Here is a 16,894-nt window from a genome sequence, read left to right as displayed (position 1 = left end):
GAACCTCTAGAAACATGGGAAGTATTTATTTATTTATTTATTTATTTGTGTACTTATAAAGCGCAACCTATCACCCAGAGGGCATCCTGGCGCTTTGAACTTCGGCAGGCACACAACTCACTGCTCAAACAATTTTCGGGAACAAATGCGTTTTCAGCGCTTTCCTAAATGGTAGGTAATCCTTGTGGCTTCTCAGAGAGAGAGGAAGGGAGTTCCAGAGTCTGGCCGCCGCAACACTGAATGAGCGGCCACCCATCCTGACTCTCTGGAACCTCGGGACCACCAACAAGCTGGCTGAGGATGAGCGGAGGGGCCGCGAGGCAGCATACCAAGCAAACATGTCGCGAAGTGGTATTGGGCCCTGTTGGTGTACGGCCTTAAACACCAAACACACGGCCTTATACATCACTCGCAGATGCACCGGAAGCCAGTGCAGGTCTCTTAGAGCCAGAGTGGAAGAGCTAAATCTAGCCCGCGAGAGAGCCAGCTTGGCAGCCATGTTCTGCACCCGTTGTAACTTCCCCACCAGATTTTTTGGGGCCTCCAGAAGCAGCGCATTGCAGTAGTCTAAACGACTTAAAATAGTACTGCGAACTACCTCTGGCCTGGCCTGGGCGGGGAGAAGAGGCAGAACTTTGCGCAACATGCGTAACAGCATCATGCACGTGGCGATAGTTTTGTTTACGTGCAGGTCGAGCTGTAGGTTCGGGCCAAAAATAACCCCCAAGTTGCGGGCTGATTCCGCCGCCGCTACTGGTTCCGGGAAAGCAGTGGGCCAGAAGTTCTCTGGAAGAGCCCGCGGAATTCGATCACTGGAGCAGTGGAGCACCTCCGTCTTAGAGCTGTTAAATTGGAGGGAATTGGCTCCAAGCCAATCCGCTGTAGCTGCCATACAGCGATGGAAAGTTTCCAGTGAGACCGCGTTGTTACCTTCCAGAGAAAAGACCAGCTGGGTGTCATCGGCGTAATTAAAAGCCGAGACACCAAAAGATTTAATAAGCTGGACTAGGGGGCGAAGATACAGATTGAAAAGTATCGGGCTGATGGCCGAGCCCTGTGGAACCCCCTGTCCCACTTTCCGTGGCTCAGAGCGGAAAGGAGGAAGCGAGACCAGCTGTTGCCGGCTACCCAGATAAGAAACCAACCAATCTCTTACGCTCCCTGTGACCCCGCACTCCTCCAGTCTTCTGATGAGGGTTTGATGGCAGACCGTATCGAACGCGCCCGACATGTCGAGCAGCACTAAAAAGGCTGCCCGTCCACTGTCGACACGCGTCCGGAGGTTGTCCAATACGGTAACCAGTGCTGACTCCGTCCCATGCCCGGGGCGGAAGCCAAACTGTGCCTCGTCAAACCAACCGATGTTCTCAAGAAAACCAGAGAGCGAGCGGGTCACCCATTTTTCCATGATCTTGATAGGAAATGGGAGCAAAGAGATAGGCCTGTAGTTGGAAAGACAGGCAGGGTCTAACGTTGGCTTCTTAAGCAGTGGAGATACCACTGCTAACTTCCAGCAATCAGGAACCCAAGCCGACTCCAAGGACTGGAGGCAGATGGCGTGCAACGGCGGAAAGAGTTCTGCATGGAAGACCTTCCAAAATTTGGGAGGTAGTGGGTCGAGCGGAGAGCCCGAAGCAACCGTTTGTGCCAAACTGCAGAATTCCTCATAGGAGGGACGGGGAAACTGTCTTAGTTGGGGTCGACTGGATAAAATATCCGGAGCACCCAAGCAAAGACCAAGTTCACTCGAGTGGGGTCGACTGGGTGTTCCGACCGGAGCTCCCAGAGTGGGACCGGGTGTATCCACCTGGGGTCGACTGGAGGGATCACCCGGAGCTCCCACTCCAAGCGTAGCCTGTATAAGGCCTGCATCATTCGGCTGGGGTCGACTGGGTGACCCGTTCGGAGCTCCCGGGTCAGGACGAGACCCGCCTGACCGGGGTCGACTGATCGAGCTAACCGGAGCTCCCAGACCGAGGTCTGCTGGCAGAGGGTTTTTTAAGCCCTCTAGGATCTTAGCAGTCTTCTCCTCAAAGGCACCCGCCAGTGCATCGCACAGGGTTTGCGACGCCACGACCGTGTTGGCCACACAAGCTGGATGAGACAAGTCCCTGACGATTTTGAACAGGGCTTGCGATTTATTAGGCGCCTTATTCAAGATGGATTCCAAAAAGGCCGCCTTGGCCAACTTGATCTGCGCCTTATACCCCAGCAGAGCAGCCCTAAACGAGGCCTTTGCCGATGGCAGATACTGCTTCCTCCACGCCCGCTCAGCACGTCTACAACCCAGTTTAAGCAGTCGTAGCTCTTCCGTATACCAGGGGCAAGCCCGGTTCACTCTCCCTCGAGACTGACGAAGAGGAGCCAGCCTATCCAACGATTCGGTGATAGACTGACATAAGGAAAGATAACTTTCCTCCACCGAGTTGCTCAGACAGAAGTTGGCTGATAGTAGTGCGGGTAGTGAGGGTGACTTGGAGAGACGAGACCAGGGTCTACCCAGTTTCGAGCCTCCTACCCCCGCAGCTTCCGCAGGGTAGGTCCCTAAATCAAGGGAAAAGGCCACCAGTGCGTGGTCTGTCCAGCACTGGCTTAAGATATCGTTTACCGCTGCTGCTTGAGCGTCAGCGAATACCAGGTCCAAGATGTGCCCTCCTCTATGAGTCGCAGCGCCTACCAGTTGCTGCAACTGAATGTTGCCGAGAGTTTGACAAAGTGTCGAAAACGCCCCATCCAGAGGTCCACCCTGCCAAAGATTAAAGTCCCCCAGGACCAGCAGCTTAGCGTGAGAGTTCGAGAGATCATATATTAGATCAAGAAAGTCTGATAGAAAGGGGGCAGAGCCCGGCGGGCGATAACATAACACCCCCGCGAACTGTGTTCTTTCCCGGTCTTTGATGGAAAATCCCATCAGCTCGAAACCCGAAACCTCACTAATTTTAAGCTGGAAGAGACCCAGCGACTCTCTATAGATGATGCCGATTCCACCACCTCTGTTCTTTGGGCGTGGGGTGTGAATAATTTTAAAGCCTAGGGGGCAGGCCAGTCCTAATTCGACCAGACAGTCCTCCCGGGTCCACGTTTCCGTTAAAAACAGAATGTCCAATCCTGAAGATTCGATCAGGAAGGCAATCTCGGTATAGTGCTTGCAGAGCGACCTAACATTAAGGAGTCCGCAAGACAGAGATCGTAATGGGCCGAGTATTGGATTCACCTGAGTGATTCCTCCTCCTCCTATGCTCCTGGTTAAGTCCATTTGGGGGTCTGAATGGGTTGGACCCACCTTCAGTCCCAAATAAGCTTAAGTTAGCCTGGTTAAGCCTGCTGACTAACACCTGGCTAGTCCCATCATCAGATTCACACTCTTCCTCCTCCTCCTCCTCTTCTTCTTCCTCAGGCTGAGTATTCCCAGGGGTCTGGTTTTCCTCATCTACCTGAACTACAGGGGCAGGGGCATCAGAGTTATCATCTTCAGTGGGGGATCCTCCATCTCCAGTCCCTGAGGGGCCTGGTTTGGAGTCCCTTAGAGCTTCAGACTGGTCTAATAGCTCTCTGAGGTGTCCTGCTATAGGCGAAGGACCTGTTTTGATTCCTCTCATGGAACACAGTTGCCTCAGTTCCTTAAATGGAAAGGTAGCAAATTTGGATGGTGCCCTTGGAGGGTCACTCTCAACAGAGATGAGTCCAGTGGATCCCTCTGCTCCAGACATTGCTCTAGTGTGGTGGATGTGTTGCAATCTACCTACACTGGTGTTTTCCTACAAAACCTATCTAGTAGTTGTAGTCAGGGTGTGCTACTCCCTATCCTCTACAACAACTAAGTTCAGTAGAACTTAAGTATATCTAGTCTTGTTTTAGTGTACCTATCAGGTACCTGTATGATCTTTCAAATGATATTTTCAAAGATTGTAATGGTAAAACAACAGCAAGCTCAAATCCCAATCCGCTGCTCACCAATGTGAGAAGTTGGCCTGATATATGATGCTCACTAGTTCTAGTGATCACCTTGTATCATGCCAAGCAACCCTTATGGTGCAGGTTGTAAAGTCAACCTTATAGACAAGCTATCCTAGGGGTAGCATGGACTAAGCAGTCTTAGGCTAAACTCTGTAAAGGCATTTGAAGCAAGCTGTTTTACCATGCACAATCCCTTGAATACCAAATGAAAGGACACCACACAGATATATATTGAAAATATATATAGATTTATTACTACAATTATCCCTGATACTCTTTATGAGCAGAGAAGCAAATGCGTTAAAACAAAACACAGTTTAAATACACAAAAGTTGCACAATATGGATGAGCCCTAGGAGCCACCTAAACCATATACTAAAATAGTGGTATAAGAACAACTATGGGGAAAGTGAAGAGGCCTAGGGCCTGGGGAATCGCTGGAGCTGTTCGGGACTAGCAGTGAAGAAGTCGGGAAAGGCCCGCGGGACTCGGGAGCAGTGCGGAAAGTGCACGCTTTACCAATGCAATGTCAATGGTGCGTAAAAAGTACAAAGTTAGTTAAAAAGGAACCTTCCGAGTGACCTAGAAAGCTGAAACTTGAGACACAGACACTAGAGGTGTGTACCAGTGTGGGAACACCGGCGGAGCTGAGTTAACTCACCCACAGGAAGCGGGTGCATAGGGTCGAAGTAGTGTCGGGTTTCGTCACGCAGGTCGATGGTGCTTGGAGCTGAAGATGCTGCAGGCGGCTCGATGTGAAGAGTTCCGGTGGATCCAAGGGTGGATCTGAAGAGGTGAAGACCTGAAAGCAGAGGGGACAATGTTCAAAGTCACTAGCCAGTGACTACCGTGGAACCAGAGTGGAACCAGGCGATGTCGGGTGCATACAGGCGTCGAGGTGTAGCTTCTCTCTGCAGCCACGTGGACACGAGGGGTCGAAGACATCCAGGAGTCGGTCACGAGCTGTCCCACGCAGGCTTCTCGCTGTTGGCAGTGTCGGCGACTTGATAGAAGCAACCAGGCCTTGGCTAATGCAAGCCACGCAGGAATCAAGAAAGGCTTGTCACTCGGACCAGCAAGGTCAGAGTGGGTGCTCCTTTTCACAGGAGCAAGGGCAAGTCTGGAGCAACCAGACCTGCAGTGAAAGTTGTAGGTTTTTTCGCCAAGATGGCCGCTAGCCACGTGGCAAGTGGCCGGGATGGCGCGTCGAGTGGCACGGTGCAAAAGGGCCCCACGCAGATTGTGGAGATGCTGGGGGGCTGATCTTTGGTGCAAAGGCTGCTCGAGGTTAGGGCTTCTCAAACCCCAAAGCACAGCATCGAGGGTGCCTCTGATGCTGCACAGTCAGCGTCTCGGGGGTCTTTCAAGATGTCCGGTCCCACGTCTCTCGGTGCCTCCACGGGTCCCTTCTTTGCAGGGACTGTGGATCGGGCTGTGAGAAGTCTGGGAGTCTGGGTCTTGTCAGGCTCTGGGCTCGGGCTCTGGCGGGAGGCGGGAGGCGGCGGCAAAGCAGACGTCGAGTTGCTGGTTGGTGCCTGTGTTCACAGGGTGGTCACTCCTTGGCCACAAGGGAGATTCTCTTCCATCTTCTGTGCAGCAGAATGTCGAAGTCCAGTCTTCTTCTTTATTTCAAGTTGATTCAGGATGATCTGAAGTCTCAGGACACAGCTCCCACTCTTATTCGAATCTGGGGGCCGGATCACCTACTAGGTCCCTCCTCTGGGTGGAACCAGGAAGGGGGGTGGTTACACCCCCTTTCCTTTGTCCAGTTTCGTGCCAGGACTGGGGCTGGAAAGCCCCAGCACCGGTTTGAACTGGCCTATGCACAGGGACACCTTGTGTGCCCCAGGCATGTCTGTTTCTTTTCAGCCCTGTCCTACCCAATACACAAAATCCTGTCTGGGGTGGTGCTAGCACCTCCCCAGGCAGGAAACCCTTTGTCCAAGCTGCCCTCGCTGGAAGGACTCCCAGCAGCAGGAGGTCAGACTTGTGTCTGTGGTGGCAGCATCCATTTTGTGATGCTAAGGCTCTGTTTAACTTTAACCGGGGTTCAGGCTAGGTACATGTTGTGTCCCTCTAGAAGGGTGGAATGCTACCCCCGTCGCCAGAACTGGCGAGGGGGTAGTATTCCAATTCGTATGACACCTTACTCGACATGTTTTGATAAAGCCAAACCTAAGATAGCATTTAACCGCAAGGATTATAATGCACTTAAGAGTATATGGTATGGCAATATCATGAAACAGCTAAAGGACATGGTTCCGAAAGCTGCAGACAGGCTCAGCTCATGCCAGAGCACCATCTCCAGGATTGATGAGGCCTTCCATAGGAGTGACTGATAGGAACATATGTGTCCATTTTAGGTTAGGTATAGGCATACTATACCTAAGTAAGGGGTGGTTACACCGACTTAACCCAGCTGAGTGATCAGCCAGTTGTGTCAAATATGGAGGCCAGGCCAAGGGTGGCACAATACATGCTGCAGCCCCTGGTAGGCCTTGGAAGCACCTATGCCCTGGGTACCTGGGTACACTGTTACAGGGGCCAATAAGGTGAACCAGTTCCAATTTCGTTATGCACCTAAAGTACATGGGTTACAATTTAGAGAGAGAACAGCAGGCTGTGGGTCTGATTAGCAGGCCCACAGCCACATTAAGTCATAAACCAGTGAAGCAAAAAGCAAAAATTTGGGGTGACCATAGGATAGCAGACCCTACTCTCCTACATATACAACTCCACAATGATTCTCCTGCATAGGTCTGTGTGGCCCCTCCCTGATTCTAGTGTCCATCTATACCACTCTCCAATGATTCTCCTGCATAGGTCTGTGCGGCCCCTCCCTGATTCTAGCGTCCATCTATACCACTCCCCAATGATTCTTCTGCATAGGGCTGTGTGGCCCCTCACTGATTCTAGCGTCCATCTATACCACTCTCCAATGATTCTCCTGCATAGGTCTGTGTGGCCCCTCCCTGATTCTAGCGTCCATCTATACCACTCCCCAATGATTCTCCTGCATAGGTCTGTGCCGCCCCTCCCTGATTCTAGCATCCATCTATACCACAGTCTCAATGATTCTCCTGCATAGGTATGTGTGGCCCCTCCCTGATTCTAGCGTCCATCTATACCACTCTCCAATGATTCTCCTGCATAGGTATGTGTAGCCCCTCCCTGATTCTAGCGTCCATCTATACCACTCTCCAATGATTCTTCTGCATAGGTCTGTTTGGCCCCTCCCTGATTCTAGCCTCCATCTATACCACTCCCCAATGATTCTCCTGCATAGGTCTGTGCCGCCCCTCCCTGATTCTACCGTCCATCTATACCACTCTCCAATGATTCTCCTGCATAGGTCTGTGTGGCCCCTCCCTGATTCTAGCGTCCATCTATACCACTCCCCAATGATTCTTCTGCATAGGTCTGTGTGGCCCCTCCCTGATTCTAGCCTCCATCTATACCACTCCCCAATGATTCTCCTGCATAGGTCTGTGCCGCCCCTCCCTGATTCTAGCGTCCATCTATACCACTCCCCAATGATTCTTCTGCATAGGGCTGTGTGGCCCCCTCACTGATTCTAGCGTCCATCTATACCACTCTCCAATGATTCTCCTGCATAGGTCTGTGTGGCCCCTCCCTGATTCTAGCATCCATCTATACCACTCTCCAATGATTCTCCTGCATAGGCCTGTGCGGCCCCTCCCTGATTCTAGCGTCCATCTATACCACTCTCCAATGATTCTCCTGCATAGGTCTATGCGGCCCCTCCCTGATTCTAGCGTCCATCTATACCACTCTCCAATGATTCTCCTGCATAGGTCTGTGCGACCCCTCCCTGACTCTAGCGTCCATCTATACCACTCCCCAATGATTCTTCTGCATAGGGCTGTGTGGCCCCTCCCTGATTCTAGCAACCATCTATACCACTCTCCAATGATTCTCCTGCATAGGTCTGTGTGGCCCCTCCCTGATTCTAGCGTCCATCTATACCACTCTCCAATGATTCTCCTGCATAGGTTTGTGTGGCCCCTCCCTGATTCTAGCGTCCATCTATACCACTCTCCAATGATTCTCCTGCATAGGTCTGTGTGGCCCCTCCCTGATTCTAGCGTCCATCTATACCACTCCCCAATGATTCTCCTGCATAGGTCTGGGTGGCCCCTCCCTGATTCGAGCGTCCATCTATACCACTCCCCAATGATTCTCCTGCATAGGTCTGTGTGACCCCTCCCTGATTCTAGATCCATCTATACCACTCTCCAATGATTCTCCTGCATAGGTTTGTGTGGCCCCTCCCTGATTCTAGCATCCATCTATACCACTCTCCAATGATTCTCCTGCATAGGCCTGTGTGGCCCCTCCCTCACTCTAGCGTCCATCTATACCACTCTCCAATGATTCTCCCGCATAGGTCTGTGTGGCCCCTCCCTGATTCTAGCGTCCATCTATACCACTCTCCAATGAGTCTCCTGCATAGGTCTGTGCGGCCCCTCCCTGATTCTAGCGTCCATCTATACCACGCTCCAATGATTCTCCTGCATAGGTCTGTGCGGCCCCTCCCTGACTCTAGCAACCATCTATACCACTCTCCAATGATTCTCCTGCATAGGCCTGTGTGGCCTCTCCCTGACTCTAGCATCCATCTATACCACTCTCCAAGGATTCTCCTGCATAGGTCTGTGTGGCCCCTCCCTGATTCTAGCGTCCATCCATACCACGCTCCAATGATTCTCCCGCATAGGTCTGTGCGGCCCCTCCATGATTCTAGCGTCCATCTATACCACTCCCCAATGATTCTTCTGCATAGGGCTGTGTGGCCCCTCCCTGATTCTAGCGTCCATCTATACCACTCTCCAATGATTCTCCTGCATAGGCCTGTGTGGCCCCTCCCTGATTCTAGCGTCCATCTATACCACTCTCCAATGATTCCCTATAGAAGGGGCGGGGCCCTCCTGCATAGATCTGTGTGGCCCCTTCAAAGCATGTACAATGCTCTTTCTGCACAAGTGGAAGAAGGTTTGCAAATCTCTCTCTTCTCGCTTCCATCCAAGTCGGCTCTGTACAAGGCAGGATAGCGTTATACTGTGAACACTGCACGGAGCCCGAGCTTCAAGGGAGCAGACATGGTCAGTTCTCTGCTTCGTTAACCCCTCCTAAGCTCATGACGAGCTGAGCTCGTCATGGCCCGTGGAACGCTCAGGTGCGGGGAGAATTCCTCTGCACCTGTGAGGAACTGAGCTCGTCATGAGCATGCGGGCGCTGTGCGTGCCCCCCTCCCCCCAGCACAGCAGGGGAATAACCCCCGCAGAGAAGGGGTTAATGAGACATTGCCCAGAGTCTTAAATGAAATATGGAAATCACACACACATTTGTTAGCATTACTATTCATCTCAATGGAGAGGCTCCTCTCTGTTAACAGACACCTCTCAATGGACAGCCTCCTCTCTATGGACAGACTCCTCTCTATGGACAGACTCCTCTCTATGGACAGACTCCTCTCTATGGACAGACACCTCTCTATGGACAGACTCCTCTCTATGGACAGACTCCTCTCTATGGACAGACTCCTCTCTATGGACAGACTCCTCTCTATGGTCAGACTCCTCTCTATGAACAGACTCCTCTCTACGGACAGACACCTCTCAATGGACAGACTCCTCTCTACGGACAGACTCCTCTCTACGGACAGACTTCTCTCTATGGACAGACTCCTCTCTATGGACAGACTCAGGGATCTCACCTTGGTGTTCAGTTGCAGAGACCTCAGTCGCTGAAGCTTCTCAGTGTGGGTTGAGCTTGAGTTCCCTCCGTGACAGCATCTTCAGAAGAGCTTCTCTCAGGTCTGCAGGGGTCTCATGTGAGAGCTTCTCACCATCCAGACTGTGGAGCAAAAGCAGGCGCATCAGTCAGACCCGGGGTAACTCACCCACGGGGGTTTCATACAAACTCTAAGCCCCGCCCTCCCTGAGGGCCGCCTCTGGGCACACACCCTGCAGAGGAGCCCCTGTGTCCGTGTGTCATGTCCAGACCCCGCCTAGGACGCGCCGCCCAACCAAACCCATGTCTGGAGCCGCACCGGAGTCTATCAAACCACATGCAGGACCCTTGGTGCAGCGCACACCCTGGACTGATGCGCTTCAAGGCGCTCTTAGATGGGATGATGAAAGAAAAGGAGGCTCAGTGCAATGAAGGCGTCGCTGAGGATCACACCCCACAAAAAAGAGAGCGTTACCCCAGTTAAGCCAAAAGGGACCGGGCGGTTATAATTCACAAAGAACAAGATTCCCTTTTGTGCCACTGACCTCGAGTAGGATACACTGAACCAGCTCACACGACCCAATGCTCAATGTCTAACAAGGCTATTTGAATCAAATCATTTTCATTGCAATACATCTAAAAGCAATGGATAAAATACAATGAATTTTTTAAAAGAATTGTTTGTAAACATGGACTCTGTTAGTTCAGTGCACACTCTCAAGTCAGGATACAATGATTCATATTCAGTGAGGCCAAGTTTCATAATCAATTAGAAACCTAAGTCACTATATTTCTGCTTTTAATCAGAAAGTAAAATGTAGAAAGTTTGTGGAGACCAGGTGGAAAGTCACTTAGAGACCCTTGGTCTATATATTTACTTTTAGTTCAATCTAAAGAAAGTGAAACACATGGAGTCTCACCAAAATGTCTTTTAACAGAGAAATTCCAGGTGTGCAGACATATTTTTAATCGCTTTGCACCTTTACAAAGATATGTTTTCTTCAAGTAATCTCCCATGTAGTATCCTAAAGATAATGAACCCATTGTTAGCGTCACCTTACTAATGGAACATTGACATTATTGCTGAGGATCACACAATCTGCTCACACAGGAAAGCTGGGAGTGCAGGTTGTATGTTTGTATTCTGTCTCAAAAGCCAACAGACATTCTGTCTCACATATCTGTCTGCTTTCTGTCTAACAGACCTACTTACATTCTGACTCACAGATCTACACACTGACTGTCAGGGGCCCGCTGCACCAGCTGGCAAATTAATGGCTCAACCTCTGCGCTTGCTGCCTACATGCCACCGGCTCACAAACAGACACACAGCCTCACAGACACAGAAGCACACACAGGTACACACAGACGCACAGACGCACACACTAGGGGGTATCTCACACTTGCAGTGACGAGCAGCTGTCATTGGGCTGTCAAGAGGATGAGACCGGACTTTAAGGAACCATTACGGGTCTTCCCCCGCCTCACACCCCCTTCAAGTTACGCCGCTGACCATATACTACTTATGGGCCGATCTGCACCGTTGTTGACATTTTACTCCAAATACCTGAAAAACAAGCTTTAAAGTCTGCGCTTCTGCACCATTTAGGGGGGCTTGTTCCAAACTCACTTCTCGGACTTGGGTACCCCCACTTCACAGACCTCACTTATTGCACACCTTGTATTGTCATGGAACGGATGTGCGTTTTTCACATTATAAAATATATATGTATGAGCCCCACCTACGATGTATATTTAGAAATCAATGACGTAATAAGAACTGCTCAGCTCTGTACCTCAGTGTCTGTAGTTTGCAGTTTGGATGATTGAGGCCTTCACACAACGTCTTCACTCCTGAGTCTCGCAGATGATTGCAGCTCAGGTCGAGCTCCTTGAGAGATGTGTTTGTTTCCAGGACAGAGGCGAGGTCTTCGCAGCACGAATCGGTGAGGGAGCAGCTCAACAAGCTGCAGGAAAGAAGAGACATGGAGAGGAGTAAAGCAGAGCACAGACAGGGGCGTCACAACTTCAGTTTTATCTTCATTTCTTTCCCGTCTTTGACTTACTCCCCTCTAGTGACACATCCAGGGGCGGTTTCTTTATTAGCGCGTCAGGGCTCAACAGAAATAACAGCATCACGTTACCACAAAGTAGTAAGGAATGTATATTTATTGCCACATATATCTTCATATGTAGAAACTAGAGTGAAGCTCCGTAAGAGAAACGCCATTTGTGTGTTGAAAACTCTCCGCCTCCTCTGAAGCGCCGTGCACGGCGTCTCGCGTGCATAAAGGACATTATTAGTCCCGTGCTTGAAGGTGTGGGTTTCATTAATGAGGAACTACTGGCCAGGGCCCACAACACAGTCAGTACCCTTGTTATACTACTGACCAGGGCCCACAACACAGTCAGTACCCTTGTTATACTCCTGGCCAGGGCCCACCACACAGTCAGTACCCTTGTTATACTACTGGCCACGGCCCACGACACAGTCAGTACCCTTGTTATACTACTGGCCAGGGCCCACAGCACAGTCAGTACCCTTGTTATACTACTGGCCAGGGCCCACAGTACAGTCAGTACCCTTGTTATACTACTGGCCAGGGCCCACAGCACTGTCAGTACCCTTGATATACTACTGGCCAGGGCCCACAGCACAGTCAGTACCCTTGCTATACTACTGGCCAGGGCCCACAACACAGTCAGTACCCTTGTTATACTACTGCCCAGGGCCCACAACACAGTCAGTACCCTTGTTATACTACTGGCCAGGGCCCACAACACAGTCAGTACCCTTTTTATAATACTGGCCAGGACCCACGACACAGTCAGTACCCTTGTTATACTACTGGCCAGGGCCCACAGCACAGTCAGTACCCTTGCTATACTACTGGCCAGGGCCCATAACACAGTCAGTACCCTTGTTATACTATTGGCCAGGACCCACGACACAGTCAGTACACTTGTTATACTACTGGCCAGGGCCCACAACACAGTCAGTACACTTGTTATACTACTGGCCAGGGCCCACAACACAGTCAGTACCCTTGTTATACTACTGGCCAGGACCCACGACACAGTCAGTACACTTGTTATACTACTGGCCAGGGCCCACAGCACAGTCAGTACCCTTGCTATACTACTGGCCATGGCCCACAACACAGTCAGTACCCTTGTTATACTACTGGCCAGGGCCCACAGCACAGTCAGTACACTTGTTATACTACTGGCCAGGACCCACGACACAGTCAGTACACTTGTTATACTACTGGCCAGGGCCCACAACACAGTCAGTACCCTTGTTATACTACTGGCCAGGACCCACGACACAGTCAGTACCCTTGTTATACTACTGGCCAGGGCCCACAGCACAGTCAGTACCCTTGTTATACTACTGCCCAGGGCCCACAACACAGTCAGTACCCTTGTTATACTACTGGCCAGGGCCCACAACACAGTCAGTACCCTTTTTATACTACTGGCCAGGACCCACGACACAGTCAGTACCCTTGTTATACTACTGGCCAGGGCCCACAGCACAGTCAGTACCCTTGCTATACTACTGGCCAGGGCCCATAACACAGTCAGTACCCTTGTTATACTATTGGCCAGGACCCACGACACAGTCAGTACACTTGTTATACTACTGGCCAGGGCCCACAACACAGTCAGTACACTTGTTATACTACTGGCCAGGGCCCACAACACAGTCAGTACCCTTGTTATACTACTGGCCAGGACCCACGACACAGTCAGTACACTTGTTATACTACTGGCCAGGGCCCACAACACAGTCAGTACCCTTTTTATACTACTGGCCAGGACCCACGACACAGTCAGTACCCTTGTTATACTACTGGCCAGGGCCCACAGCACAGTCAGTACCCTTGCTATACTACTGGCCAGGGCCCATAACACAGTCAGTACCCTTGTTATACTATTGGCCAGGACCCACGACACAGTCAGTACACTTGTTATACTACTGGCCAGGGCCCACAACACAGTCAGTACACTTGTTATACTACTGGCCAGGGCCCACAACACAGTCAGTACCCTTGTTATACTACTGGCCAGGACCCACGACACAGTCAGTACACTTGTTATACTACTGGCCAGGGCCCACAGCACAGTCAGTACCCTTGCTATACTACTGGCCAGGGCCCACAGCACAGTCAGTACACTTGTTATACTACTGGCCAGGACCCATGACACAGTCAGTACACTTGTTATACTACTGGCCAGGGCCCACAACACAGTCAGTACCCTTGTTATACTACTGGCCAGGACCCACGACACAGTCAGTACCCTTGTTATACTACTGGCCAGGGCCAACAGCACAGTCAGTACCCTTGCTATACTACTGGCCAGGGCCCACAACACAGTCAGTACCCTTGTTATACTATTGGCCAGGACCCACGACACAGTCAGTACACTTGTTATACTACTGGCCAGGACCCACAACACAGTCAGTACACTTGTTATACTACTGGCCAGGGCCCACAACACAGTCAGTACACTTGTTATACTACTGGCCAGGGCCCACAACACAGTCAGTACCCTTGTTATGCTACTGGCCAGGACCCACGACACAGTCAGTACACTTGTTATACTACTGGCCAGGGCCCACAACACAGTCAGTACCCTTGTTATACTACTGGCCAGGACCCACGACACAGTCAGTACCCTTGATATACTACTGGCCAGGACCCACGACACAGTCAGTACACTTGTTATACTACTGGCCAGGACCCACGACACAGTCAGTACACTTGTTATACTACTGACCAGGGCCCACAACACAGTCAGTACCCTTGTTATACTACGGCCCCTGACCCACAACACAGCCAGTACCCTTGTTATACTACTGGCCAGGACCACAACACAGTCAGTACTTTTGTTATACTGATAGAGCAAGAATTCGCATCGCGACTTGCTCGAGTCAAGAACCTCGAATCTGTTATAATCCTATAATCCAATTTGTTCGTTTTACTAATTTTACGTATTTTTGAATATCCGTGTGTATCGTAGTGATGCTTGCCTATGTGTTTCATTAATATGAATAACCCTTGTATATAATAATGGCCGCTGCTTGAATTTTGCTTCTACGCATGCGTTAGACACACTCACGTGATGTGACGTAGTTGCCGTTCTGGAGGGAAAGGGTGCGCATGCGTAATAGCCATAAAATGGCTGTCATTGTAATAACGTGGTGAAGCTTGCACCGCTGCTTTTGTGTTATTGTCTGTTGCACTTACCCTTAATTGCATAGTATATTTTTATAAGTAAGAAATATAAAGTAGTTATTCATGATATATGGTACATTCATTCATTTCTATGTTTTAATTTGCTTTCGCTTACTTTTCATGTATCGCGGGAAATGGGGGTCTGAATGTACCAAGAGCCATCTTGAAGGTCCCTTCTACGCATGCTCACGCAGCCCGGGAGAGATGTAGCCTTGAGCAGTGGAACTCAGCCAGCTGGCAGCCACAGTCAAGATGCTCCTGAGAAAATGACCTGCGACCCAGCAGGACGGAGTTGGCTGTACCCAAGTTGAAACATTTGTTAATATTTCATTGTATTCCAAAGATTTGTCTCATAAGAACCCCAATCTTGTTAGGCGGTACCCTAGAATGTAAATTAGGTCTTAGAAAAGTCTGTTCTGATTGGTGTGTTAACCCATCCTACCTTAGAACCAATCGAAATTGGGGATTCTGACACTTTGCAACATTGGGGGGTGGTGCACTGACCCGCAAAACAGTATAACTAGCCTAGGTTCACCTAGGGAATTTGTCCGACTTGTCTGAATTAGCTGTCCTGTCACTGACCCAACGCACTCAATAGGTGACCGAATTTACAGAGCGCTGCGGAGCACTCTGTCCGAATTTGACCATAGACTCAAAGGTTTTACTAAACCTTAAGTGCTGGCGGAGCACTTTGCTGGAAAGTTCGCTAACCCAATCGGGGTTCTGACCGGTAGCTGCAGAGAGGGTGGAGCGCAGGCGTTGCTTCTGAACTGCGGGTGCTGGTCGTGTCCTGGTGATCCTGTCCTGATCCTAATCTGGTTTTCCTGTCCTGTCCTGGGGTGTCCATTCTGCACCTGCTGTCCCATTGATGACTATCCTTCCTTGGGGTATTTCCTGTCCTTAACTGACCCGTGGCCAGGGTTGGTCTTCACACCAGTCTAGGTAAATATCTCACTGAAACTCTAAAACTGCACCTTTCTATTTTTCTGTCTTTGCTTCAATAAAGACATACCTTTGCATACGATAATTTCCCATGCTTTCCGCAACCATTGCATATCATAAAGTCAGTTGCATTTAATTTCATAGCGTGTTCCTATGTTACCCTACCTTTTAGAAATCATTTTCTCCATTGCAGTTTGCAATCTTCTGATGTGGTCTATAATTTTCTCTTATAAAACTGACTTAAGTAATTTTCTAGATTTATAGCATGTTCCCTTTATCATTCCTTCCTATCAATGTATAGGATCACTGAGTTTACTCCAACTTTAAGTATTTCCCAATAGTGTAACTCTAGTACTTGCATAAGTTTGCCCATTTATAGATGTCCATTCTTGAATTACATTTTTTTACTCTACTTAGCATGTTCCCTGTTCACTATTATTTAGAAAAACCCAAATGGTTGCCCTTACATTGTTCCTTTATGGTTATATGATTTTTGTTATCTTGATTATCGACTGCCTTTTTAACTGTAAGCCTAATGCTCTTAGAAGACGAATTCTAGATAAAAATCTTAAAACTTCCCAGTTGTCCGTGGTCATTTTATGAAATATCAAGGTTTATAAAGTTGGGTTTGTATTTTGCCTGCCTTTCTTTACAGCTAGCTCCCTGATTCATCGTGTCATTAGGTACCCGTAACGGTGGATGGTAAGTCGGGTACACCTGAAACAATCGAAAGGACTCATGGTTATTGGTAGTAGATTGTAAGGTCACCTGATTAATGTAGATGGAGAATTAAAGTATATGGGCCCGAAACCAAGTGGTTAAATTATTGGTCGGGTGACCTGCGATCTCTATCAATACTACTGGCCAGGACCCACAGCACAGTCAGTACCCTTGTGGGACGAGGTGTTTATTCACAAAATAAAATAGTATATTGAAGAATAGACCAACATCTCATATTGGGTCCTTTTCAGGTGTTCATATTTTGGAGTGCGGACATA

The 16,894-nt window shown here is 49.7% G+C and overlaps 1 protein-coding gene across 1 annotated transcript in view; it reads right to left on the bottom strand.

Annotated features, from left to right (window-relative positions):
• LOC144805712 (NACHT, LRR and PYD domains-containing protein 12-like) overlaps nucleotides 1–16,894 on the bottom strand; it is an 878,524-nt gene that overhangs the window by 39,451 nt on the left and 822,179 nt on the right. Inside the window, exons 14-15 of the mRNA XM_078672213.1 lie at nucleotides 11,508–11,678; nucleotides 9,695–9,834 (exon numbers count right to left, since the gene is read on the bottom strand). Coding sequence (XP_078528339.1) covers nucleotides 9,735–9,834; nucleotides 11,508–11,678 — 271 coding nt within the window. The 3' untranslated portion in view covers nucleotides 9,695–9,734. The remainder of the gene's footprint in view (nucleotides 1–9,694; nucleotides 9,835–11,507; nucleotides 11,679–16,894) is intronic.

This window comes from Lissotriton helveticus, assembly GCF_964261635.1.
Source record: "Lissotriton helveticus chromosome 1_1 unlocalized genomic scaffold, aLisHel1.1 SUPER_1_unloc_2, whole genome shotgun sequence".
Lineage (NCBI taxonomy): Eukaryota > Metazoa > Chordata > Amphibia > Caudata > Salamandridae > Lissotriton > Lissotriton helveticus.
The sequence above is the reverse complement of the archived record's forward strand: the minus strand, read 5'-3'. Positions and strand labels throughout refer to the sequence as shown.